The sequence below is a fragment of the Dunckerocampus dactyliophorus genome, chromosome 12 (assembly GCF_027744805.1).
Source record: "Dunckerocampus dactyliophorus isolate RoL2022-P2 chromosome 12, RoL_Ddac_1.1, whole genome shotgun sequence".
NCBI lineage: Eukaryota > Metazoa > Chordata > Actinopteri > Syngnathiformes > Syngnathidae > Dunckerocampus > Dunckerocampus dactyliophorus.
In genome coordinates, this window is record NC_072830.1 from 6,666,402 (window position 1) to 6,693,707 (window position 27,306).

The window sequence follows — 27,306 nt, forward strand, 5'->3', positions numbered from 1 at the left end:
TCCAGCATGCAGCCCCTCTAAGCCCACCAACAAGGCCTGCTAAAACCTCCAACGCCAACAACAATAGGGCTTTGCAGAGACACACGGCAAACTGCTGACTGTCCTCTACAGCTAATGCACGCCCATTCTGTTCTGTCCACCCCACCTCCACCCCACCTCTCACACAGACACACACTGATGATGTGAGGATGCAAAGTTCACCGTTGGATTTTTTTTTGGCAACCCATCCCATCTTTTTGCTCCCCTCCATCCATCCTCTGAGCTTGGTCTTTCACTCGGTGTGAGCCACACTGAGAGCGTCGCATCAAGCCCAACCCGGGATCGTGTCCGCCCAGCCCCGAGGCCCGAGTGCAGGCAGCTGTGTTGGTGCGCTCCAGCGGCGTCCTCCTGCAGACCATGTGTGAGTGTCTCCGTGGAATATTCCGAGTCACCTGGACACCTTCCTCTGATGCAGGTCAGGATGAATGACTTGGTTGGTTTTCGGTCTGGATTGGTACATAACCAAAGTGCTGCTAAAGATGTCATGCTGGATGGTAGAGTAGGGTCTGTTCATTCGGCCATTTAACTGAGGTTGAAATATAATCATTAAGTTAAATGTGACATCAGCTAATGTCATGGTGGTTAAAGGCAAATATCAGCCAAAAGTTTAATTAATGGAAATGACCAACAATCCATGTGCCTGTCTTGTAGTTTGCTACTTGATAGTTGAAATCTTTCCAGTGTTGTGAGGTCATGTGACATTTGTTGTGGCCTGGCCTAGCCTATGATTGCCTTATGGGAGTTTAGTTTAGTTCAGTTCCAAAATGTCACTGAATAGGACTTTCTCTGTTGGTATGGTTATTTGGCATAATGTCTAATGGAAGATTTGCAATCTTCAGTTGAAAGGCCAAGTAATTACAAATCAATTCCCAAATGTCAGTTAATTTATGTATGAGGTTATGGACGTTAGCACTGTGTCAACTAAGAAACATAACAACCACCAATTGAACAATCATCATCGTCACTGAACAACACGGACATTTCAGACCTGCTAAGCTTAGAAGTACACCCCAAACCCCCATCCCAGTATAAATCTAAATCCTGGCTTTGTGTATCAAAGTCCATTTTTGCTGACATTGCTGGAAGCCATCCCAACCCAAAGGCATCCCGAAACAATCATGACATCATGCCAACACCATTGCCACACCATTCCTCCAACATCCCCACAAAATCCCAGCACCATGGCCACAACATCCCAACATCATTCTTAACAATATCCCAGCAAAATCTTCACAACATTTTGAGAAAATCCAAATGCATATCCAAAACATATTAGAACTACTCAGATTCCATTGCCAAAACCTGCCAACATCATCCACCACTCTCACGAAATCCCCAAACCCTCTCCACAAAATCCAAATACCTTTTTTGACAGTATCCCAGGAAAATCTCCACAACATCCTGACAAAATACAATACAACCCCAAATATTTTACAACTACACCGATTCCATTGCCAAAACAGCCCAACGTAATCCCAACACCATTCTCACAAAATCCTATAACCCTATCATCAAAATCCAAACACCTTTGTTGACAGTATCCTAACAAAATGCCTACCACATCCCAACACCGTCCCGATTCCATCACCACAACATCCGACACCTTCCAACGCTATTCCAAAACTATTCCATCTTCCATTGACTTAATGACATGCCAACATTGTGACGACTTCCAGACAGTATCCTTACAGCCATTGTAACAACATCCCAACACCATCCTGACACAATCTCGACACCATTGCCTCAAAACTCTACAACATTCCGACATCATCACCACAGCATTCCTGACACTATCCCAGCAACATGGCCACAAAACTGTCCTGATACCATCACCCCAAAATCCATCGCCATTCCCAAAACAGCCCAAACCCTTCCAACTCTCTGCAACACTGTTCAAAACTGGTGTAGACAGTATCCCAAAAATATCAACTTCCTGACAACACCATCCCAGCATGAAGCTACAACATCCGAAAAACAAAGTGGTACATCTTCAAAGGATCCCAACGTCATCCCTTACGGCATCCCAACACCAGTTGTGTTGTTCTTTAGATTCTGAATCAAATTGTTTTCGCATGACCGTTTATTGTCCAAAACTCAACATTTTGCATCAATTTAATTTTCCGGGAACTCTGAGCATGCACCCAATGTTGTCTTTTGGGTCGGTCTCATCAGTCAACCTTATCACAAAGCATGAATTCCAAACGTACTTGTGCTACTTTGGGGTTTAAAGCGTAGAGTTGGAAAGACACTATGTTTTCCACAAAGGATGGACCTAAACACACACACACACACACACACTCATAGACACACACACAGTGGTGGTACATTTGAGTAGCTGATGCAGCCCAGCGAGAGGAAGCTTCACCCTTTCTCCAAATCCTGCTCTTTCTATTTTTAACTATTTGGTTTAAAAATAACCCGTAAACATTGCCTGCTGGAAGCGTCATTCCAGGCCTCTACAATCTGATCATATGCCTCATTTTTTTCTTCAGATTCCTAAAATTCCCACATAGAACAATCTTTTAGTGTACAAGGACTAATTTAGTTGTTTTGTTGTCCATCTCTGTTGACTTGACGACTGTCAGTCCTCTCAGCGCCCTCACAGACTTTCCACTATATTCCAAACCTTGTTATCTCCTTCTCCTCCCTCCGTTATCAGTCACGCAACTCCGCCTCCCAACGCCCCAATATGGGGGCATCTCCTTGCCCTCCGGCCAATCAGGAAGCCGGAGCCATTCCTCCTGGAGATGCCGTTGTCCCAAGCCGGGCCTGCGGCTTCAGTGAGGGGAGTAACGGGCTGGGGCAAAAGTGATAGACGAAGAGGGGGGAAATTTAGGAATACCAGCAACAAGACGGAATTGACAGCAGTTTAGGAGAGGCTGAGATTGAAGCCCTGCAGCTGGGAAAAAGGTAGGCTGGGTCAGCAGCTTCCGTTCTATTGGAGGTTTTGTGGAAAGTTGCTTAGACTGCATGAAGGAGTGGACATGGCTGAACAATGGCACGCTGTTAATACACACACACACACACAAAGTAGTATGTGTCACCCAGATTTCAAGAGTTTTGTAACAGCAGCTCATGAAAATAACTGCTGCTAACATCACATTTAGGCTTTTGGGCAGAGGCTATTCTCAAAAAGCACATTTTGTGGTGCTCCCAAATCACTTTAAAATGAGTGATGCAGAGATGTCACCTGGTCTAGCCTTCATCTTGACATTACACAGCAGTGACAGCTGCACTGTGAGGGTCATTGGATCTCTGTGCCCCCCTCCAGCACCGAGCCCGACCCCAACATACCCCCAAGCCTGGTATGTTGGTGGTATGCACGGTGAGGGTACAACCATGACACTCTTTGGGTGACAACAGGGTGTGGAGGGCTGCACATATTTGTGTCTTCTTCTTCCTTCAACCAGTCCAAACTCCACTACTCAAAGTTTGTAGACCCTGAATTTAAATGTAATGGTCTTGTCTGTGGGATGCTACCCTGAAAGGTACTACTTTTGCACCTGACACCTGACACATGACTTCTGTGGTTTTAGAACATACCTGCAGTTTTTTGGTCCTGCAGGAGACCTAAATAGTCATCTTGGCATCAATAAGTCACCTTATGGTACTTTTGTGTGGCCTGCACTGGAGCAGATCTCTAGGACCTGTTGTGTATAAGTTGGGACTGGTTGAGTGGTTTTGGTTCTATGTAGGGTTGCCAGACATTTTTTTATTAGGACCTGCAATGAGTATCCAGCCAGGATTTTAAAATAGTTTGAGATTTTGCTAGTCGCCCAGGAACTAGATGCTAGTCGGCATACATTCATCTGCTTTGATTTTCCTGCATGCTGTGACTGCCATTGGCTATGTGTGTCTATGTAAATCTTCATTGTCACTATCAAATCTGCATTGGTACGGCAAGATCCACTTGGACAAAAGACGTTGTTTTTCAGGACACGGAGATTGCTATTACCCACATCCTCTGTCAGGATGTGTTTGAAGTTCCTGATGTGGTTTAATCCAGCGTCCTCATGGTCAATTTTCTATGTGAAGTCACAACATATGTTTGGACTTCAGTTACTGTCTTCGGCATACTAAACGGATCACGTGGATCCTCATACTGCTTCAAACACGCAAGACATCTGAAGCCTCCGTGAGTCCAGCTGGTGTGACAGAAGCCAAGAAGCGGAGGATGCTCAAATTCAGTCCGAAGCCTCAAGTAATGTTCCGAATGTCTTATGTCATAGAAGCTAGTGTGGACTTTACACAGACGAACTGAAGTGACATGATGGAGAATGATTGCCGCTTCCTGGCGTCAGGCTTTGGGCGGAGGTGATGGTGGTGTTTGTAGGTGGGGTTGATTTCGGAGCAGGAAGTAGGGTCAGGAGTGGATGGAGAGGGTTTGGGAGGCGAGGAAACACTGTTTGACATCTGCGGGAGGGAGAACTTCCCTCAGCATCCACACGCCAGCGAGGGAGGAAGGCTCATGTAAACACACCATTATGCACCATGTGACTTTTCACATTGATTTACGAATGAGATATGTGGACATTTCTGTTTCCTGTTTACACGGGCGTGCTTCCTGTCCAGAGGCGAGCTCATTTGTGGATGGTCAGAAGACATGCTGGCATTGGACACTTGACTCATTAGGCGAGGACACTTTTGTCGAGACTTGTTGTTGTCTTATCTCAACACGGAAACAGGAAGTGTGTGTGTGTGTGTGTGTGTGGTCAGTGCAGTTTGATTATGATTGACGCAATGTTTTTTAAACAACCTTTGATGGGCTCAACTCTAGTGTTTGTTGTCTCATGCGTCTAATGTTGTCTAATTTTGTTGAGTGTTGTTGTATATCATTGTCTCATAATGCTCAATGTATCATATTATTTTGTCATGTTGTCTCACGGTGTCCAATGCTGTCATATGTTTTTCCATTTTATGTGTGTCAATATTGTCTAACGGTGGCCAATATTTTCTCATGTCTTACCTGATGTCACACTGTCTCATGCGCATAATGTTCTCTGATGTTGTCCAATGTTGTCTCATGTTTCTTGTGCTATCTAATATTGTTTCTCATGTCTCATATTGCCTGGTCTCATTTTGTCTATTGATGTTTCACCTGATCTTATGTTGTCTCACAATTTTTAATTTACTCTCATGTTGTCTAATGTCTTTTGCCATTTCAGGTGTTTTTTCCTGTTGTCTGGTGTCTATTGTCTTCTAATATTTTTTATAATATTTGTGATTTTTTTTTTCCAGATTAAATCTTTTTTTGTGAACATTTTAAAAAATACTGTTGTGTGTGTGTGTTTGAGACTGTGTTGTTCAATATGAGGTTCATGATGAGGATGTTGCTTGTTTTGTTTGACTGAGCCAACAATAAAACCATCAGCTTCATGAGGGCTTCTGAGCTGGATCACACCCAGTACAGTACCATCATGTTCTAGTGGAACAGGACCATCATACAGCTAAAGTTGTTCTTCTCATGCTGCTGACATCCAGTATGAGATGCTGTCAGTGTTCCTCAAACCTCAGCATGTTCCTGCATCTTTCCTTCATGGATGAGCTGCACCAGTCGGGCCAAGCCTGCACTCGTGGTCTATAATAAGGCAAGAGTGGACAGGCATGTGACAAATAGAGGAATCTCCGCCTCCTCGTCCACCTGCTGCCGTCTGTCTGCAGTCGCAGCTGAAAACATCCAAGTGGTCTTCATCTTTACTGGAGAGCGCTTTCACATCAAAAGCTGCGCTGGTTCTGATCCTTCATAGTGTACACTGTGTAAAAATAAAAAATAACACATGATTTGGACCTGAGAGGTGATCATTGGACGCTTCATTGAGGTCTACCATGTTGCAGACAAAAGAATGGACCCACAAAGTCTTCTTAGAATGTCTTGTGTTCTCTTCAAGTGAATGTGTGTTATGGCATCTTGTGACCCGCAGGACACCTGACACCGCCAACACGCCCAAACGGGCTCGGCATCCACGCTGACACTCTACACGACACACGCATACACACACACACACACACACACACAGGTGCCTGCACATACATAGCAGATGCGAGGCTGTTAAAAAAGTGATCACATGAAGTCGGGACTCTCTGGAATGACATAGCAGGGGGCTACAGGGAATGCAAGCCAAATCATTCCTGAAGTGATGGGGCTCAGTTTATACACGCACACACAGTATGCTGCAATAACAACCTTAACTAGAAATGCTGGTGCTTCCTACTGTTTACTCGCCCTGTAGCTGTTGTTGTTGTTGATGATGTCTCAAGTCTGCCTCGTGTCTCCTAGCAACAAAATGGTGCTGCTGTGATTGGCTGGATAGTTTTAGATTTGTCAGATTAAAACGAAAGCTTTTTTATTGATCTTCAGGCAGGCACACATGTTCTTGGCAATGGACTCTGTGATTTGTTGTCTTTATCATAAATGGATTTGTCTATTTATGCAAAAGTTTAGTGTAGAGCAGGGGTGTCCAGGTGTGTACTTTTTGCAACGAAAGAAAAAAAATGGATGCGGTGGCCACTTTGATACATTTTGGACATGAAAGACGATAAAACCAATCCAGTGTAGATCAACATATGCTAAACTGTCTGAACAAAACATCCACATTTCAGCTTTGTGTTATAGGCGACAAAGCAAATTAGTGTAATATCTAATCATGCATCTCAATAATAATTAATTCATTTTATTTTTAAGATAAACCAAGGGCCAAGAAAAACAAGCTGCGGGCCGCACTTTGGACACCCCTGATGTAGCGCATCACATGCACGCACATTTACATTTATATTATTGTTATTGTTATCATAGATATTTGCCAGTGAGATGAACAGTCACATGGGCACAGAAACCATAAATGAACCATAAATATTGTTCCCTTTCAGACTCTGACAGAGACGAAGACGACGGCCATGTTTGCAGCACGAGCAGAGATCAAGCTGTAAGTGAAAGCTGACATCACAACCACCTGGCCACGTCCCCATCAATTATGAACATTAATAATGTATCCATGTGTTTATTATTGCTCTTGTACAACTGTACTGTATCACACTGACAATTGTCAATAAGACGCAACACAATGTTCCACTGCCCACAGGTAAAAGATAAGAGGCGGTCTCCCCCCTCCAGCAGACCCCCCACTGGCCCGCAGCGCAACCCTCACCACAGCAGCTCTGCAGAGGAACACGAGAGTCCAGAGAGAGTGGTAAGATTTAAATATCCTGCAAATGCATCCCAACGATCCGATTTGTGTGCTGTACTGTATGGACGAAAGTATAGGGACAGCTGCAGAAGTGACAAGTGAAGAAAATATGGCATCGTTGCAGCTTCCACTCTCCTGGGAAGGCTTTCTACAAGATTTTGGAGTGTGTCCGTGCGGAATTTTGTCCATTTGTGATGGTCTTCCACGGCAAACTCCTCCAAGCATGCCTTTATGGATTTTGCTTTGTGAACTGAGAACAGAAAAAGTGTTCCCCTTTACTTTACTTTGACATTTTTTGCCCATATCTTGTATTAGGGGCAACATGGCTGCCATTGAAAGCTGATGACCCCCAGCAGCACACCCTCACCACTCCCTATTGTAGACCACAATGGTCTGGCCCAGCCACGTAAACAACTTTCATTTCCATCCACTCAGCAAATGTCAGTGGTGGCCTTTTCACTGGGCAGCAGGTGGACGCCCGTGAACCACAAAAACATCACAATGTGACCTCACTGAGTGGAAGTAAACCTGAGCGTTGGGTGTGTTTGTGTGCTTTGCAGGAGCAGAAGGAGAAACTCCATGCAGAGTTGAAGCAGGTGCTGAGTCAGAAGAGAAGTCACCTGAGAGAGTCCACCTGTCAACTGGCCCAACCAGAGATGGACCCAGGGGCTGACAATGAACCAACTGTAAGCTCTACCAACTCTATCATCTCCAGCTTAGACTGGGATAGGAGTCACAATTCAAACCTTGCTCCTTGTCTTTGTGTACCAGGTCGATGTGGCGGTCTCCAAGCCACAGGAGATCGTGGTGGAGACGGAGGCAGAGGCCGGAGCTAGCGGCTACAGCGTGACGGGTGGAGGAGAGCGAGGGATCTTTGTCAAAGACGTACTCAAAGACTCGCCCGCCGCCAAACATCTCAGTCTGCAGCAAGGTGCCCTCTGCACACCTTAATGAGTCATTTATATCAGTCCATGGGTGTCCAGATTTTAAGCCGCGAGGTCACCACTTGTCATTGTCATTGACCACTGTAATATCTCATAAATAATTAATTAATTTTATATTTACAATATGCCGAGGGCCAATAAAAAATGAGCTGTGGGCCCAAAATGGACCCTGGGCTGCACTTTGAATACCCTTGTATTAGTCATGCTGAGTCAAAGTGACTTTCTGTAAGAGCACACAAGAGACAAATTTTACCATTGAACAGAGACATTAGTATTTCCGGAGAACCCCACTTGTGAGTGAGGACAAGAGTCATGGACCATCGAATCATGAACAATCCAGGAGTTGAAGTATTAATATTACTTAAAAGTAATAATAATAGTAATTATTATTAAAATATGAATTAAGACTTTTTAGAGTTTTCGTGTAAGCATAGACAATGGCATCAGTGGTCATAAACCAAGGAGAAAAACAACTGAATAAAAACCCTCTTATTTGAAAGTGATGCTCAAAAAAAGGTTTTTGCACTTACAATACAACTCACTCTGTACTAAAATTGAGTTTTACAATTACATTTCCAGTGTTTAAAGCTTTTATGATGAGGAAAGACCCTTGGGAAATAACATTATTACTATTTTCTATTGTCACTAATTCTTGTGGGATAAAATGACTCAACAAACACTGACTCTGAGCATAAATTGCAGTTCCACTGTAGTGAAAAATGTACAGCATTAGTAACGTGCTCTTTCCAATGTTGCGTTCAGGTGACCAGCTGCTGAGCGCCAAGGTGTACTTTGACAACGTGAGGTATGAAGATGCTCTGAAAATCCTCCAGTGTGCCGAGCCCTACAAGGTCAGCTTCCTGGTTAAGAGGACCGTCCCAGGAGCGGACATCAGTGTGAGGCCCCGCGTGCCCAGTGTGGAGGTTAAAGGTCCCAAAGCCAAGATGGCCAAAATGGTAATCAATTAACATTACACGTCTTAGCAGTCTAAAACCCGACGTCAAGTGTAACAGATGCCAGCCAGTGCGGCTGCGCAAGTGTACATTGGTAAACCTCACTCCCTCTGCCTTAAGCGTTGCGCTGAACGCTGGGTCGACAGTCCGGCCTTTTCTCCCAACGGTCAGCGCTCTCTCCCATTCCAAAGGTTGTGGGTTTGAGCCCCGGCCCCAGGCAGTATGAAGCAGGCGGGTTACACAACCTCGCAACAGATATTTCCCACTTGACAAAAACTCGTTAGGAGGGGTTAAGTAGCTTGTAAAATAGTGACTACAAGAAAAGTATAAACACCAGACTGCACTTTTCACTAATATTCAGGCCTTCTCTTGTGTTTTTGGCCACATACAGGTAAAGAACGACTGCGCTAACATAGCACGCTAACTAGCTGCTAGCTACTCAGCCCTGAAGGCCTGCGAGTGGTCATTAGAGTAGCTATAAAGTAAAACAAAGTCTTCATGCTTGGTTGATGTTCTTTCCCTCTGTGTTGTTAGCATGTCTAATAGATAAAGGAGCGCTACTGTTTAGCTAAACAAGTCATAACGCTGCTGAGGAGTTCAAGAAGAAACTCTTCAATTAATGCCTTTTCTAAGTCATAGTGATGTGCCTCAGTGGCCTATTTGGCGTGTTTACAATAAACTAAACATACTGTAAAACCAGAAGGGCCTAATGTGTTGTATGTTTTGTGTTTGAGAGCGTGAAGGGCACCAAGGCATTCAAGGCCAAGAAAAAACGAGGCGGCCGCTTCGGTCTGAAGAGGCTGAAGGAGAAGCGTCGAGAGGAGCTGGTCATCGAGGGAACACCGCCCAGGCTGGAGATAAGTGACGTGGACGTGGAGTTTTCTCTCCCTAAATTCCAACACAGGAAGAGCGCCCACCTGGAGGAGGCAGAAAGGGGTGCTGCAGTGAAGACAAAGAGGAAAATCAGGTCAGTAGTTTATTGCTACTGTTTTCTTATACAGTAGAACCTTCAAAACGACTCAAATTTCGATCAAATCACCATCACGTGTTTTTTTTTTTTTTCCCCCCCCTGTCCTGTCCAGCCTTTAAAGTAGATAGAATTGTAGATCTAAATGCCGTCAAGTGCTCAACAGATTTACTCTGCCAGGGAGAAGTGTGATATACACTTCCCCTGTTATACAAAATGTAATTGACTTTGATGCTTGTTATAAAGCAAATTTGGAGCGACCGGACCGGAGCAGGAGGGGACAGAGAAGAAGAGAAAAGGAAACAGGGGGGGGGTGCGGGGATGAGAGGGGGACAAAAAAAAAAAGAGAGAGACAAGAGACAAGGACAACAGCAGCAACAACAACAATTGTGACAACAAGAACAGAACAACAGTAACATACAGAACGACATCAGCAAATAAATGTCTGTGACAACTATAAAGACGAACAAGGACTTAAGGACAAAGGACAAAACAATATCAACAACAAATCACCATCACGTGTGACGTCAACAGATCTTGTGAGACTTCAGCTCAGTGAGAATCTACAGGATTTACTGCACAAAAGCTTTTTCTTTGGCTTTTTTGTGATGCCACCATAGGATGGTACCACTGATGACAAAGAGGAAAACTGTGATGATAACCATAGAACAGGAAATGGGTGCTCGTTACAGTATGAGCATTACAACTAATTCAATGTTTCAGGGCTTAATTATTTCCAGTTATACCTATAAAAGACCACAAGGAAGCAACTTCCTGTTCCCTCTCCCTTATGTGTCTCTCAATCGTCTTAAAAGTGTGTTTTACTACACACGTCTCCTCATAATTGTGTGACAATAAAGAATATCAAACATTTTAAAGCATTTACGATTGCCACAGCTTGATGCTGGAACAGATTCATTCACTTTACGTTATTTTCTATGAAAAAAATGGTTTTGATATGACAACAGTTTGAAAGTCACTTTTGGAGGTCCCACTGTCAAAACAGTCATTGTGTTCTTATAACAATTGTTGCAGTAATATACTGTACTTTGTCTATTTTCAATAAACGGACTTCTAAGGGATGTTTATGGTTTTCCCTGTATTTTTCATCATTTGACAATGTTTCCCCAGGTTTCCTCGCATGAAGACAAAAGGTCAGACTGGAGGAAAAGACGATAGCGGACGCCTGGAGGGAGCACTGAATATCTCCCCAGCTGAGATTCCTGGAGCTAAAGCAAAAAGCAAAGCAAAAGGACACAAGTTTGGAATCAGCTTTCCAAAGACCACCAAGTCTGGATCTGTGGAGCTTAAGAAGCCAGATATGAACATCCAGCCTCCATCGGTGGAGTTTAGTCTGCCTGCTGGTCAAGAGGAGCAAGGAGCAAGCTTTATTTCCCCTGATGTAGAGTTTGCTTTTCCTTCCGGCAAAGCTGAAGCCTCTTTGCCCACTGGGAAGGGAAAGGTGGAAATTAAAGCTCCAAAAGTAGAAGTTAGAGGAGCAGAATCTGAAGCCACTCAGGGAAAAGTTGAAGTAGAGTCAGGAAAAGGAGATGCTAAAGTCAGAATGCCAAAGATAAAACTTCCCAAAATGAGACTCTCACATCATTTGGATGACAGCGATGATCAAGGCGTCAAGGTTAAAGTTCCTCAAGAAGACATTAAGGCAGAAATGAAAGCTGAAAGTGGGATTGAAGTGCACATCCCCAAACCAAAGATTGAAGCAGACCTTCCTTCCATGAGCATGCCTTCTATTGATATATCTTTACCCAAAGGAAAAGCTGACGCGGACATCTCCGTGCCTGAACTGGAGCTGGATGTTGGCAGATTTCCTGATGAGGTGGAAGGCACTTTTAAAGGACCGGAAATTTCTATGCCCACACTTGATATCTCTTTATCAAAGATGGGATCCTCTGATGGGGAAGTGGAAGGTTCTGGAAGTGCAGGGAAGTTTAGTCTGCCTTCTGTAGACGTTTCCCAACCCAAAGTGAAGGCAGAAGCTGGAGACATAGACATGGACGTTTACATTGGTGGAGATGGGAAGTTCAAACTGCCTAATTTTAATGTATCCCTGCCAAAGGTCAAACCACAGAAAGGAGAAGTCCATCTCAAAGGAGCAGATGTTGAAGGAGGCGTCAAGTTACCCACTGTGGACATGACTCTTCCCAAAGGCAAAGACCTTGACATTGACATTGACTTTTCTATTGAAAGTCCTAAAGATGGAAAGGTCGCTATGCCAACTGTTGATGTTTGCCTTCCCAAAGCTGTAGGAGACCTGGATATTGAAGGACCTGATGTCAAAGGAGGAAAGTTCAATATGCCAACATTGGATATTTCTTTGCCAAAAGCCAACCTTCCAGAGGGCGGAATCAAACTGAAAGGTCTGGAATACAGTGGAGCAAAGGTTGAGATGCGTGACTTCGATGTTTCACTTCCAAAAGGAAAATCTGAGGGGGGTGTCAATCTTGAAGGTGCTGATGTCAAAGGAGGAAAGTTGAAAATGCCAAAGTTTGATGTTTCTTTACCAAGTGTAAATCTCCCAGAGGGTGGTGTTAAACTAAAAGGTCCAGAACTCAAGGGTGGAAAGGTAGAAATGCCAGACGTTGCTGTCTCACTTCCCAAAGGAAAAGTTAAGGGTGATTTTGGCATTGAAGGTCCAGGAAAGTTTAAAATGCCAGCATTAGACGTATCAGTCAATCTCCCAGAGAGTGGCATTAAACTGAAAGGTCCGGAGTTCAGTGGAGGAAAGATTGAGATACCTGATTTAGACATTTCCCTTCCCAAAGGAAAAGTTGAAGGAGACTTTGACATTCAAGGTCCTAATGTCAAAGGAGGAACGTTCAAAATGCCATCATTGGATGTTTCTTCACCAAAAGTCAATCTTCCAGAAGGTGGTATCAAACTAAAAAGTCCAGACTTTGAGGGAAGGAAGATTGAGATTCCTGACTTAGAGGTTTCACTTCCCAAAGGAAAACTTGAGGCTGACCTTGATGCTGAGGGTCCAGAGACGATGGAGGGCAAGTTTAAAATGCCAAAGTTTGATGTTTCTTTACCAAAAGTCAATCTTCCAGAGGGTGGACTTGAACTAAAAGGTCATAAACTCAAGGAAGCAGCAATGGAAATGCCAGACATTGATATCTCACTTCCCAAAGGAAAAGTTGAAGGAGACTTTGATATTGAAGGTCCAGATGTCAAAGGAAGAAAGCTCAAAATGCCAACGTTGGATGTTTCTTTACCAAAAGTCAGTCTTCCAGAAGGTGGCATCAAACTAAAAGGTCCAGACTTTGAGGGAACGAAGATTGACATGCCTGACTTAGAGGTTTCACTTCCCAAAGGAACACTTGAAGCTGACCTTGATGTTGAAGGTCCAGAGATAAAGGGAAGCAAGGTTAAAATGCCAAAGTTTGATGTTTCTTTACCGAAAGTCAGTCTTCCAGAGGGTGGACTTAAACTAAAAGGTCCAGAACTCAAGGAAGCAACAATGGAAATGCCAGACATTGATTTCTCACTTTCCAAAGGAAAAGTTGAGGGTGACGTTGACATTGACGGTCCTGATCTTAAAGGAGGAAAATTCAAAATGCCAAGAATAGATGTTTCTTTACCAAAAGTCAATCTTTCAGAGAGTGATCTTAAAATAAAAGGTCCAGAACTCAAGGGAGGAAAGATGGAAATTCCACATGCTGATGTCTCAATTCCCAAAGGAAAAGTTAAAGGTGACTTTGATATTAAAGGTCCTGGAAAGTTCAAAGTGCCAGCGCTAGACGTGTCTTTACCAAAGGTTAATCTCCCAGAGGGTAGGAATAAACTAAAAGGTCCACAATTTGATATTTCCCTCCCCAAAGAAAAAGTTGAGGGAAACTTTGACATTGAAGGTGGTGACGTCAAAGGAGGAAAGTTCAAAATGCCAACGGTGGATGTTTCTCAACCTAAAGTCAATCTTGCAGAGGGTGGTGTTAAAACAAAAGGTCCAGACTTTGAAAGAAGGACGATTGAGATGCCTGACTTAGATATTTCTCTTCCAAAAGGAAAACCTGAAGCTAATCTTGCTGCACGGGGTCCACAGATGAAGGGTGGCAAATTTAAAATGCCGAAGTTGGATGTTTCTTTACCAAAAATAAACCTCCCAGAGGGTGGTGTAAAGCTTAAAGGTCCAGAGTTCAGTGGAGGGAAGATGGAAATACCAGATGTTGATGTCTCATTTCCCAAAGGAAAAGCTGAAGGGGAAATAGATTTTGAAGAACATGTTGGCAAAGGAGGAAAGTTCCACATGCCCTCTGTTGATATTTCTCTTCCTAAAATGAAAGCAAAAGTTCCAGAGATGAATATTGAAGGTCCTGGCATCAAAAGTGGAAAGGTCTCAATACCAACTGTTGATGTTTCCCTTCCCAAAGTTGAAAGAGACATGGATATTGACGCTCCTGATGTCCAAGGAGGAAAGTTTAAAATGCCAACTATGGATGCTTCTTTACCAATAGTCAATCTTCCAGAGGGTGGAATCAAAATAAAAGGTCCAGAACTCAAAGGAGGAAATATGGAAATGCCAGATGTGGACATCTCCCTTCCCAAAATAAAAGCAGAGGGAGAAATAGGAATTGAAGGAAAAGTTGGCAAAGGAGGAAAATTTCATATGCCCTCTGTTGATATTTCTTTTCCTAAAATGAAAACAAAAGGCCCAGAGATAAACATTGAAGGTCCTGATGTTAAAGGTAGAAAAGTCCCCTTGCCAACTCTTGATGTTTCCCTTCCCAAAGTTGAAGGAGACTTTGATAGTGAAAACCCGAATGTTAAAGGAGGAAAGTTAAAAATGCCAGCGATGGATGTTTCTTTACCAAAAGCCAATCTCCCAGAGGGTGGCATCAAAGTTAAAGGTCCAGAGTTCAGTGGTGCAAAGATTGAAATGCCTGATTTAGATATTTCACTTCCCAAAAGAAAAGTTGAGGGTGATGTGGATCTTCAATGGCCTAATGTCAAAGGAGGTAAGTTCAAAATGCCAACAATGGATGTGTCTTTACCAAAAGTCAGTCTTCCAGAGGGTGGAATCAAAATGAAAGGTCCAGAACTCAAAGAAGGAAAGATAGAAATGCCAGATGTGGACGTCTGTATTCCTATAATAAAAACAGAGGGAGAAATAGGAATTGAAGGACATGTTGGCAAAGGAAGTAAGTTTCAAATGCCCTCTGTTGATATATCTCTTCCTAAAATGACAACAAAAGAGATAAACATTGAAGGTCCTGACATGAAAGGTGGAAAGGTCTCCATGCCAACTGTTGATGTTTCCTTTCCCAAAGCTGAAGGAGACCTTGATATTGAAGGTCCTGATGTCAAAGGAGGAAAGTTCAAAATGCCAAAGTTTGATGTTTCTTTACCAAAAGTCAATCTCCCAGAGGGTGGCATCAAATTTAAAGGTCCAGACTTTGGAGGAAAGCGGGAAATGACAGATGTTGATGTCTCACTTCCCAGGGGAAAAGTTGAAGGAGATTTTGACATTGAAGGTCCCGATGTCAAAGGACGAAAGTTAAAAATGCCAAAGTTTGATGTTTCTTTACCGAAAGTCAGTCTCCCAGAGGGTGGCATCAACCTTAAAGGTCCAGACTTCGGTGGAAAGCTGGAAATGACAGATGTTGATGTCTCACTTCCCAAAGGAAATGTTGAAGGGGATTTTGACATTGAAGGTCCTGGTCTCAAAGGACAAAAGTTAAAAATGCCAAAGTTTGATGTTTCTTTACCAAAAGTCAGTCTCCCAGAGGGTGGCATCAACCTTGAAGGTCCAGAGTTCAGTGTTACAAAGATTGAGATGCCTGATTTAGATATTTCAACTCCCAAAGGAAAAATGGAGGGTGGTGTTGATCTTGAAGGTCCTGATGTCAAAGGAGAAAAATTCAAAATGCCAAAGTTGGATGTTTCACTACCAAAAATCAATCTTCCAGAGCATGGCATCAAGCTAAGAGGCCCCGACCTTGGAGGAAAGGTACAAATGCCAGACGTTGACATCTCACTTCCCAAAGGAAAGGTTGATGGAAGCCTGGATATTGAAGGTCCTGATGTCAAAGGAGGAAAGTTCAAAATGCCATCAATAGATGTTTCTTTACCAAAAGTCAATCTCCCAGAGGGTGGCATCAAACTAAAAGGACCAGAGTTCAGTGGTACAAAGATTGAGATGCCTGATTTAGATATTTCAACTCCCAAAGGAAAAATTGAGGGTGGTGTTGATCTTGAAGGTCCTGATGTCAAAGGAGGAAAGTTAAAAATGCCAAAGTTGGATGTTTCATTCCCAAAAGTCAATCTTCCAGAACATGGCATCAAACTAAAAGGTCCAGACCTTGGAACAAAGATGGAAATGCCAGACCTTGATGTCTCACTTCCCAAAGGAAAAGTTGAAGGAGGCCTGGATATTGAAGGTCCTGATGTGAAAGGAGGAAAGTTCAAAATGCCAACATGTGATGTTTCTTTACCAAAAGTCAATCTTCCAGAGGGTGGAATAAAACTAAAAGTTCCAGAACTCAAAGGAGGAAAGATGGAAATGCCAGATGTTGACGTCTCACTTGCTAAAATAAAAACAGAGGGGGAAATAGGAATTGAAGGACAAGTTGGCAAAGGAGGAAAGTTACATATGCCCTCTGTTGATATATCGCTTCCTAAAATGAAAACAAAAGGTCCAGGGATAAACATTGAAGGTCCTGACATGAAAGGTGTAAAGGTCTCTATGCCAACTGTTGATGTTTCCCTTCCCAAAGTTGAAGGAGACCTTAACATTGAAGGTCCTGATGTCAAAGGAGGAAAGTTCAAAATGCCAAAGTTTGATGTTTCTTTACCAAAAGTCCATCTCCCAGAGGGTGGCATCAAATTTAAAGGTCCAGACTTTCAAGGAAAGCTGGAAATGACAGATGTTGATGTCTCACTTCCCAAGGGAAAAGTTGAAGGAGATTTTGACATTGAAGGTCCCGATGTCAAAGGAGGAAAGTTCAAAATGCCAACAATAGATATTTCTTTACCAAAAGTCAATCTCCCAGAGGGTGGCATCAAACTAAAAGGACCAGAGTTCAGTGGCACAAAGATTGAGATGCCTGATTTAGATATTTCAACTCCCAAAGGAAAAGTTGAGAGTGGTGTTGATCTTGAAGGTCCTGATGTCAAAGGAGGAAAGTTCAAAATGCCAACCTTTGATGTTTCTTTACCAAAAGTCAATCTTCCAGAGGGTGGAATCAAACTGAAAGGTCCAGAACTCAAAGGAGGAAAGATGGAAATGCCAGATGTTGATGTCTCACTTGCTAAAATAAAAACAGAGGGGGAAATAGGAATTGAAGGACATGTTGGCAAAGGAGGAAAGTTACATATGCCCTCTGTTGATATATCCCTTCCTAAAATGAAAACAAAAGGTCCAGGGATAAACATTGAAGGTCCTGACATGAAAGGTGGAAAGGTCTCTATGCCAACTGTTGATGTTTCCCTTCCCAAAGTTGAAGGAGACCTTAATATTGAAGGTCCTGATGTCAAAGGAGGAAAGTTCAAAATGCCAAAGTTTGATGTTTCTTTACCAAAAGTCCATCTCCCAGAAGGTGGCATCAAATTTAAAGGTCCAGACTTCGGAGGAAAGCTGGAAATGACAGATGTTGATGTCTCACTTCCCAAGGGAAAAGTTGAAGGAGATTTTGACATTGAAGGTCCCGATGTCAAAGGAGGAAAGTTCAAAATGCCAACGTTTGATGTTTCTTTACCAAAAGTCAATCTCCCAGAGGGTGGCATCAAACTAAAAGGACCAGAGTTCAGTGGTACAAAGATTGAGATGCCTGATTTAGATATTTCAACTCCCAAAGGAAAAATTGAGGGTGGTGTTGATCTTGAAGGTCCTGATTTCAAAGGAGGAAAGTTCAAAATGCCAACATTTGATGTTTCTTTACCAAAAGTCAATCTTCCAGAGGGTGGAATAAAACTAAGAGGTCCAGAACTCAAAGGAGGAAAGATGGAAATGCCAGATGTTGATGTCTCACTTGCTAAAATAAAAACAGAGGGGGAAATAGGAATTGAAGGACAAGTTGGCAAAGGAGGTAAGTTACATATGCCCTCTGTTGATATATCCCTTCCTAAAATGAAAACAAAAGGTCCAGGGATAAACACTGAAGGTCCTGACATGAAAGGTGGAAAGGTCTCTATGCCAACTGTTGATGTTTCCCTTCCCAAAGTTGAAGGAGACCTGAACATTGACGGGCCTGATGTCAGAGGAGGAAAGTTAAAAATGCCAAAGTTTGATGTTTCTTTACCAAAAGTCCATCTCCCAGAAGGTGGCATCAAATTTAAAGGTCCAGACTTCGGAGGAAAGCTGGAAATGACAGATGTTGATGTCTCACTTCCCAAGGGAAAAGTTGAAGGAGATTTTGACATTGAAGGTCCCGATGTCAAAGGAGGAAAGTTCAAAATGCCAACATTTGATGTTTCTTTACCAAAAGTCAATCTCCCAGAGGGTGGCATCAAACTAAAAGGACCAGAGTTCAGTGGTACAAAGATTGAGATGCCTGATTTAGATATTTCAACTCCCAAAGGAAAAATTGAGGGTGGTGTTGATCTTGAAGGTCCTGATGCCAAAGGAGGAAAGTTCAAAATGCCAAAGTTGGATGTTTCAGTACCAAAAGTCAATCTTCCAGAGCATGGCATCAAACTAAAAGGTCCAGACCTTGGAGGAAAGGTACAAATGCCAGACGTTGACATCTCGCTTCCCAAAGGAAAAGTTGATGGAAGCCTGGATATTGAAGGTCCTGATGTCAAAGGAGGAAAGTTCAAAATGCCAACCTTTGATGTTTCTTTACCAAAAGTCAATCTTCCAGAGGGTGGAATCAAACTGAAAGGTCGAGAACTCAAAGGAGGAAAGATGGAAATGCCAGATGTTGATGTCTCATTTGCTAAAATAAAAACAGAGGGGGAAAAAGGATTTGAAGGACAAGTTGGCAAAGAAGGAAAGTTACATATGCCCTCTGTTGATATATCCCTTCCTAAAATGAAAACAAAAGGTCCAGAGATAAACATTCAAGGTCCTGACATGAAAGGTGGAAAGGTCTTCATGTCAACTGTTGACGTTTCCCTTCCCAAAGTTGAAGGAGCCCTTAATATTGAAGGTCCTGATGTCAAAGGAGGAAAGTTCAAAATTCCGACAATTTCTTTGCCAAAAGTCAATCTCCCAGAGGGTGGCATCAAACTAAAAGGACCAGAACTCAGTGGTGCAAAGATTGAGATGCCTGATTTTGATATTTCACTGCCAAAAGGAAAAATTGAGGGTGGTATTGATCTTGAAGGTCCTGATGTCAAAGGAGGAAAATTCAAAATGCCAAAATTGGATATTTCATTACCAAAACTCAATCTTCCCGAGCATGGCATCAAACTACAAGGTCCAGACCTTGGAGGAAAGATGGAAATGCCAGACTTTGATGTCTCACTTCCCAGAGGAAAAGTTGAAGGAGGCCTGGATATTGAAGGTCCTGATGTCGAAGGAGGAAAGTTCAAAATGCCAACGTTAGATGTTTCTTTACCAAAAGTCAATCTTCCAGAAGGTGACATCAAACTAAAAGGACCGGAGTTCAGTGGTGCAAAGTTTGAGGTGCCTGATTTAGATATCTCACTTCCCAAAGGAAAAATTGAGGGTGGTGTTGATTTTGAAGTTCCCGATGTCAAAGGAGGACAGTTCAAAATGCCAAAATTGGATGTTTCCTTACCAAAAGTCAAACTAAAAGGTCCAGAACTCAAAGGAGGAAAGATGGAAATGCCAGATGTGAATGTTTCACTTCACAAAATAAAAGCAGAGGGAGAAATAGGACAAGGACAAGTTGACAAAGGCGGAAAGTTTCAAATGCCCTCTGTTGATATTTCTCTTCCTAAAATGAAAACAAAAGGTCCAGAGATAAACATTGAAGGTCCTGACATGAAAGGTGGAAAGGTCTCAGTGCCATCTGTTGATGTTTCCTTTCCCAAAGTCGCAGGAGACCTTGATATAGAAGGTCCTGATGTCAAAGGAGGAAAGTTCAAGATGCCAAAGTTGGATGTTTCTTTACCAAAAGTCAAACTCCCAGAGGGTGGCATTAACCTGAAAGGTCCAGACTTTGGAGGAAACCTGGAAATGCCAGATGTTGATGTTTCCCTTCCCAAAGCTGAAGGAGATTTTGCCATTGAAGGTCTTGATGTCAAAGAAGGAAAGTTCAAAATGCCATTAATAGATGTTTCTTTACCAAAAGTCAATCTCCCAGAGGGTGGCATCAAACTACAAGGATCAGAGTTCAGTGGTGCAAAGATTGAGGTGCCTGATTTAGATATCTCACTTCCCAAAGGAAAAGTTGAAGGAGGCCTGGATATTGAAGGTCCTGATGTGAAAGGAGGAAAGTTCAAAATGCCAACATTTGATGTTTCTTTACCAAAAGTCAGTCTTCCAGAGGGTGGAATCAAAATGAAAGGTCCAGAACTCAAAGGAGGAAAAACGGAAATGTCAGATGTGGATGTTGCACTTCCCAAAATAAAAGCAGAGGGAGAAATAGGAATTGAAGGACATGTTGGCAAAGCAGGAAAGTTTCAAATGCCCTCTGTTGATATTTCTCTTCCTAAAATGAAAACAAAAGGCCCAGAGATAAACATTGAAGGTCCTGACATGAAAGGTGGAAAGGTCTCCATGCCATCTGTTGAAGTTTCCATTCCCAAAGTTGCAGGAGACCTTGATATAGAAGGTCCTGATGTCAAAGGAGGAAAGTTCAAAATGCCAACATTTGATGTTTCTTTACCAAAAGTCAATCTTCCAGAGGGTGGCATCAACCTGAAAGGTCCAGACTTCGGAGAAAAGCTCGAAATGCCAGACATTGACGTCTCACGTGCCAAAGGAAAAGGTGAAGGATACTTGGATATTGAAGATCCTGACGTCAAAGGCGAAAGGTTCACAATGCCAACTTTGGATATTTCTTTACCAAAAGTCAATATTCCAAAGTTTGATTCAAGTTTGGAAGGACCAGATATCAAAGGAAAAAATAAAATGCCAAAAGGAAAGGTTGAAGCTGTCCTTGATGTTGAGGGTCCAGAGATGAAGGGAGGACAGTACAAAATGCCATCGTTTGATGTATCTTTACCAAAAGTCAATTTTCCAGAGGGTAGTGTTAAAATAAAAGGTCCAGACTTTAGAGGAAAGATCGAAAGGCCAGATGTGGATGTCTCACTTCCCAAAGGAAAAGCTGAAGGAGAAATAGAAATTGAAGGTCATGTTGGCAAAGGAGGAAAGTTCCATATGCCCTCTGTTGATATTTCTCTTCCTAAAATGAAAACAAAAGGCCCAGAGATAAACATTGAAGTTCCTGATGTTAAAGGTAGAAAAGTCCCCATGCCAACTCTTGATGTTTCCCGTCCCAAAACGAAATCTACAAAAGTGGATGTCAGCTTTGATGGTCCTGATGTCAAAGATGGAAAAGTCACCATGCCTGGAATGAAAGAAGATATTCATCCAGCCACATTTGATGTTAAAGGTGTGGACATTAAGACAGGTAGTGTAGAAGGTCCAAGTTCATCTCTTAAAGTTCACACTGTCAAACTGCCAACAGTGGACATCTCTGCTCCAAAGGTAGACCTAGACTTCGGCATCTCCAAGCCAAAAGGTGATGATGTGGAAGTGGCACTTTTGAAGGCTGAGGGAAGTCGGCCTTCTTCAGGAGGGAGCTTTGATTTACCCAGTGTCTCTCTCAAAGTCCCCAGCTTTTCTCTTCCGAGGTTTGGTGGGAAGTCCAAGAGTGGAAATCTGGAGATATCAGGACAGCGCAGTGAGGGGGACATTTCTCTCAAAGCACCTTCCATGGAGTTGGACCTAGATAAAAACACTAAGGGGAAAAAAATTAAACTCAAAAACCCTTCTTGGGGAATAGCTAAAGTAGATGCAGATGTGTCCGTGTCTTGTCCTGAATTAGATGTTAATTTAAAAAAGGGAGCAATTGGCGTTCCTAAATCAGATGTTCAACTCCTGGAGGCCAACATGGAAGGAAAAGGTCGCTTCCATGCACCTGATGTCACCATCAAACTACCAAAGTTCTCCATGCCAGCATTTGGTTCAAAGGATGGAGATTTAGGAATGCCAAGTGGTGACCTTGAAACTAAGGCTAAGGTCAAGATGCCGTCTGTGGAGCTGTCACTTCCAGCCTCTAAATCACCAGAAACTGAGGTTCTTCTCCCCAAAGCAGAAGTGGACGTATCAGACGCGGACATCAGAGCCTATGAGGGAGACTTGAAAATCCCCAAGAGACCTGCAATTGATGTCTCCATCCCCAAAGTAGACCTGGCTGTGACACTTCCCAAAATAAAACATGACCCCAGTTATGAGAAGGATGGAGCCAAATTCAAGATGCCTGATGTTGGCCTGTCCCTACCTAAAGGAAAAGTAGGCAATATTGAAGGCAGTCGTGGAGCTGAAGTTGAGGGGGGGAAGTTCACAATGCCTCACATAAGCATTCCTGATGTGGACATATCACTTCTGAAAGGAAAACCTTCAAAAACTGAAGAACCAGAAGTTGAACTTAAAGGAAAGCTAAAAATGCAGCCAGTGGATGTGTCCCTCCCCAAGGCACCACATGTTGACATACATGGAGGCGACTTGAAGACTCCACATGCTGACATTAACCTGCCAGGAACAAAAGCCGGAGCAAAAATTGAAGTTGACACAAAAGTCCTTTCAACAGATGTGGACATTGATGTGAGTCTCCCTATAGCCAAACAAGACACAGGCATCAAAGAGAAAGTTGATGCGCATGCTGAAGGAGCGCATTCAGGCCTGAAACTGAAGATGCCGACGCTGGACATCAAAGGTCCGAAAGGAGACCTGGAGCTGGATTTAGGACGAGGCAAAGGAGAGGCCACAACTGAAGGCAGCAGCAAAGTCAAAGGGCCAAAAGTGAAAGGAACAAAGTTTAATATTGGAATGCCAAAAAAGAAAAATGGTGGAGGCGTAACAATATCCCAAAATGTTAAGTATGAAATCGACATTGGTAAACCTGGAATTTCTGCTCCAACATCCACATCCCACAACGGACACACAGGGGGTCCAAACATCCAAATGGAAGGTGTCACGTTACCAAGTGGCTCAGCCAGTATGGGGACAGGAGGAGGAAGTGGCCTCCCAAGGATTCCAGACATAGACTTTGACATTGGCACATCACAAGATGAAGATGAGGAAAGGAAGGTCAAAATTCCAAAATTTGGTGTTCCCTTACCCTCTATGTCATCCCCTGAAGGAAGGATGGAGTTATGTGGGCCAGAGATCAGATATGAGGGCCCCAAGGTACCCAAGGTGAAAAAAGCCGTTTTTGTTTTAGTAAATCCACCTCAAACAGAGGATGTCACTTTATCTACAGGTGATACTATCCAGAAGACAACAAAGATCCAACCAAAGTCCATAGAAACATCTGTCACACAGGGAGGAACTGTTAGAATTCCTGAAATGTCAGTCAGTGCTGGAAAATCAGGGTCAGCTGACGTCACGCTCAAGGCAGAAGGTTCAAGTTCAAGTCCTCACAAGGTCTTCAAAGATGACATAAGCACAGTGAGCGGAAAGGTCAAACTTCCAAAGGTAGAATTCACATCTCATTACGGAAAGAAGACTGCAGCAGATTCCAACCTGGAAATGAGAAGCAAAGTGGTTAAACATTCGTCATCAGGGGAAATTGACCGAGGCCCTGCAGGGCTTCAGCTAAAACCCAGCAAGATTTCATTTGAAGGTTCTCATGAGGACTCCTCAGAGGAAGTTGTCTCACACTCTAGGACGGAAAGGCTGGAGAGGGACAGCTCCGGTTCTCCTTCTGGTTTTACTGTGGAATTCAGCTCAGCAAAGGTCCAAACCTGGAGCAAGGTGGGCACCAAAGGAGACTCCCAAGAGGGAGAGTCTTCGCCCTGGTTCAAGGCACCAAAGTTCACCCTGAAGCCACACTCCACAGGTAGGGGCATTCGTGCGCATTTGTCTCATGTAATGCTGACTCTTGACTGGAGACCTGTTGTTTGTAAGACTGCACCGTGGTACTTCAGAATTTGACCACAATCCATTCTGTGACTCTGGTCTAACTTTGATTTGGTCCACTTTCACAACAAAGTTTCCCAGTGAGAACAGTTGTATTTTGAATAATTAGTGCCAGAGTAAAATTCAGTGTTCTTTCTTGGCAAACAAACAGGACTCATGTAACCTGCCTGATTTAGCCAGTCCCATATTCCGCCCAGGCTAGCACCAAGGTCCACAGAATGAGAGTCAAGAGCGCTAGCCTCGAGCTGAAAGCCCGGCGTGTCAACTCAATCTCCAGCGCAACTCACAAGGTGTCAGGGAGTGAGGTTTACCAACATACTGTACAGCCGCACAGCTGCATCAGCTTGCATCCGCTAACCTCAGATGCACATAACCAGTCAGAGACGATCCAAATCAAAGTCTTTTTACACAAAAAATTGTTCCACATCGGTTGAGAGTACTACCAAATACAACAACTAAAAATGGACAAAAGTACAGTACTTGAACGCTGGGCCTTTCCTACTTTTAAAGTGAGTCGGCTTACTTCACATTAAATTCTGGTGGATATTTGTATTCTCTTACCAACATCGTTCTTTCAGAAGAGGTCTTGCAAAAAGCCAAAGAAAAAAGCAAACGTCCTTGATGCTGGCTGAAATGAGGTCTAGTGAGATCCAAAATCTGAACATTGGCGCAGAAAGATTTTGGTTGGAGCTTTTGGTGCGTTCAAACTTCAAGGTACCGCTGTGACAGTTGACCCAAAGTGACAACAAATTTCTGCCTTCATGTTGTAAACGTCCGACTTATTAATCGTCACGTCTTGCTTTGTCTCCGCTATAAAGACTAAGTTTCCCTTCCTCCTTACACCCTTCCTGTCTTCCCTCCTGTCCTGTCCTTGTCCTTCGGCAACGCCCCCTGGCAGGCTTCCTCCAGATCACTCCAGAGGGGTCTCCTCAGGCCCAGCGCCGAGGAGAGGTGGGGGGAGAGGCCAACGTATCGGGGTCCTTCTGCATGCACACGTCAGACGTGGACGTCACCACCCGGGAAGTGTCTTCCTTGGGGGGAGGGGCCGTCACCACCACGACCAAGACATCCAGGATTACGCGGCACTCCACGCCGGCCGGGACGCGGACGGGCGAATCGTTGGTGAGCACTCGCCAGCCCTCAGACCTCTGAGGAGGACGTGAATGTCTTCTTTTTTTTCTACTTTGCCAGCATTAACAGTAGAGTAATATATATTTACCTTTTCATTATAATTGTGCCTTTTTTGTTACTCCTGCTCAAAGTGTGTTAGAATAGTTGGTGTTAAGATTTCACACTAAATGTGATTCTTTTATGTTAAGTCACAGAAGTTCCATTTACTGCCAGAGGACAATGTAAATACAAGTCATGTATGGAGCTAAAGGTCTTTTTTTTGCATTATTAGCATTTTCTCTGAGAGTTGCAGTCACAATTGCTTTTGTTTGTACTTATGCTTCTTTGCATTTTGTTTTTTTAAGCATTTAGCCTGTCAGTCATGCCCAAACATACTTTTTTTTGTATCATCATCAGTAACTGTAAAGCTTCCAGCGGCTGGCTGTCAAACATTTCGTTCAAACTGCTGCTTTTTTAGTTCACATTTCTATTTTTCATGCACCGCCATTGCCACTTTCCGACATTCAGCTCCTTTTTAGAGAACATCAGGTTGTGCAAAAAGTTGGGCATGTGCATTCAAAAGTTTAGAGAAGGTCAAATTAAGTTCGCCTGTAAAGGTTACAGGGCATTTTAGCTTCATCCTGAAATTTCACCCAAAAGATCAATATCCCTAACTTTTTGTGAGCAGAGTAGATGCACTCACAAGGCAGATCATTCCTTTTGATGATCTGTAATCACAGATTAATAAAATTGAGCCGGACTTTGGACACTCCTGCTCGATGGACACTACTTTATCAGCTTTCACTCCTTTTGGATTTTTTTTTTTTAAATAGGAATTTTGTCCATTTGTGAGTCCGTTTAAGAACCTACATCAGAAATGGACCGTCCCCAAAGTGTTCCCACAACACTGGAAGCACGCAATGTCTCGCTAAGATGAAGAATTAAGATTCACGGACAACTAAACAGTGTCTGATTGATTCCTACAGTGAGTTCTAAACCCACTTACTCTCGCCCAAAATCATAAATGAAGCATTATTATCTTGGGAATACAACTAACATCTAACATGTGCAGTCAGTCAATTTGCGAACCTTTCAAGTGGACGTTGTAGAATGTACACATCCGGTTTATGACTTTGGCTGGCTTTCCTTGCTGTGCCTGTTTTGCAGGTGAACACATTTGATTTTTTTTTCTCAATGTTTCAAATGCTGGATGAAGTTACGTTATGTTGTGTAGAAATGATCTTCCATTATGGTTTGGTCATATAGTTTATTTTATTTTTGTTTTTTGTTGTGTAAGTGGCACGTGTTGTGTCCTCAAATGCATTGGAGAGATTGTTGGTTAAGATAAATAAAATAATATATTCATGCAAAAAAGGTTGTTCCAGTGTTGTAAATCAGCGCATTCAACAGCACAAATCTGATTCGTTTTCATTTTAGCAAGGTAGAAGAGTCGGCAAAATTGTTTTTTATGGTCGGCTGACCAGTTGCTAGGCAGAATTCAATCACAGCTTTCCCGTAAGCCAATCAAAAAACAGCTGCAGCTGTCCAACGAAAAGCCAATCAGGGAGCATGTTGGAAAGTAACCATTACCATTAATACAGAGCAGTGATTCATAATTAAATTGATAATATAAAAATATGTTGTTTAGTCTTTTTTTCATTTTTATATTTTAAAAACTTTTTGTATATATGTTTTTTTATGTTTATGGCATGAGACTCGTTTCCATTCTTAGTTGAATGACTGTTCTGTATTATTTTTAAACCTGTGGAACCTGCTTATCTCGACACTCCTCGTACTGACTGACGTCAACATAAGCGGTTGTCGGCATAGCCAAAATCGGAACGGAAACGAGCCACTGTTTGCACATTTTTCCTTGCTGTATTGAGTTGTTCGACATAGACGGGTTGGGGACATACGCGGGGCCGACTGAGCCGGGTTCCACTGTACTATAGAGAGGGGAAATGGTGCCATCTGCTGGATTTGATGAGGCGCTGCTTCCTCTGTAGTTGTACAGTCTATCGAGTGACTCCTCCCCCAGCCTCCTACCGCCGTGCTGCGGGGGTGGGGGTGGGGGGTAGTGGTGGGCCCTCATAGGGTG

General features: G+C 43.1%; 1 protein-coding gene across 4 annotated transcripts; it reads left to right on the forward strand.

Moving 5' to 3' along the window:
• Positions 1-185: 185 nt before the first annotated feature.
• Positions 186-26,599, forward strand: prx (periaxin). Of its 4 annotated transcripts, XR_008573115.1 has the most exons (10): positions 186-454; positions 6,907-6,962; positions 7,119-7,226; positions 7,784-7,909; positions 7,995-8,154; positions 8,930-9,123; positions 9,855-10,087; positions 11,219-24,018; positions 24,677-24,812; positions 24,917-25,148. XR_008573115.1 is itself a non-coding variant. In XM_054793765.1 (9 exons), exons 1-9 carry the CDS (start codon positions 397-399, stop codon positions 25,248-25,250), a joined length of 13,989 nt encoding a protein of 4,662 aa, XP_054649740.1. In that variant the 5' UTR covers positions 186-396; the 3' UTR covers positions 25,251-26,599. The 4 variants fall into 4 exon arrangements, 3 of the variants coding, with proteins under 3 accessions (XP_054649740.1, XP_054649743.1, XP_054649741.1); XM_054793765.1 differs by lacking the exon at positions 24,677-24,812 and having other exon boundaries at positions 24,997-26,599; XM_054793768.1 differs by lacking the exon at positions 24,677-24,812.
• Positions 26,600-27,306: the final 707 nt, after the last annotated feature.

Excerpts from the sequence above, each read along its gene's own strand:
- prx (XM_054793765.1), top strand. The coding sequence starts at position 397 with ATGTGTGAGTGTCTCCGTGGAATATTCCGAGTCACCTGGACACCTTCC. Across the intron at positions 7,227-7,783 it reads ACGAGAGTCCAGAGAGAGTG|GAGCAGAAGGAGAAACTCCA; the intron begins GTAAGATTTAAA and ends TGTGCTTTGCAG. Across the intron at positions 10,088-11,218 it reads AAGACAAAGAGGAAAATCAG|GTTTCCTCGCATGAAGACAA; the intron begins GTCAGTAGTTTA and ends ATGTTTCCCCAG.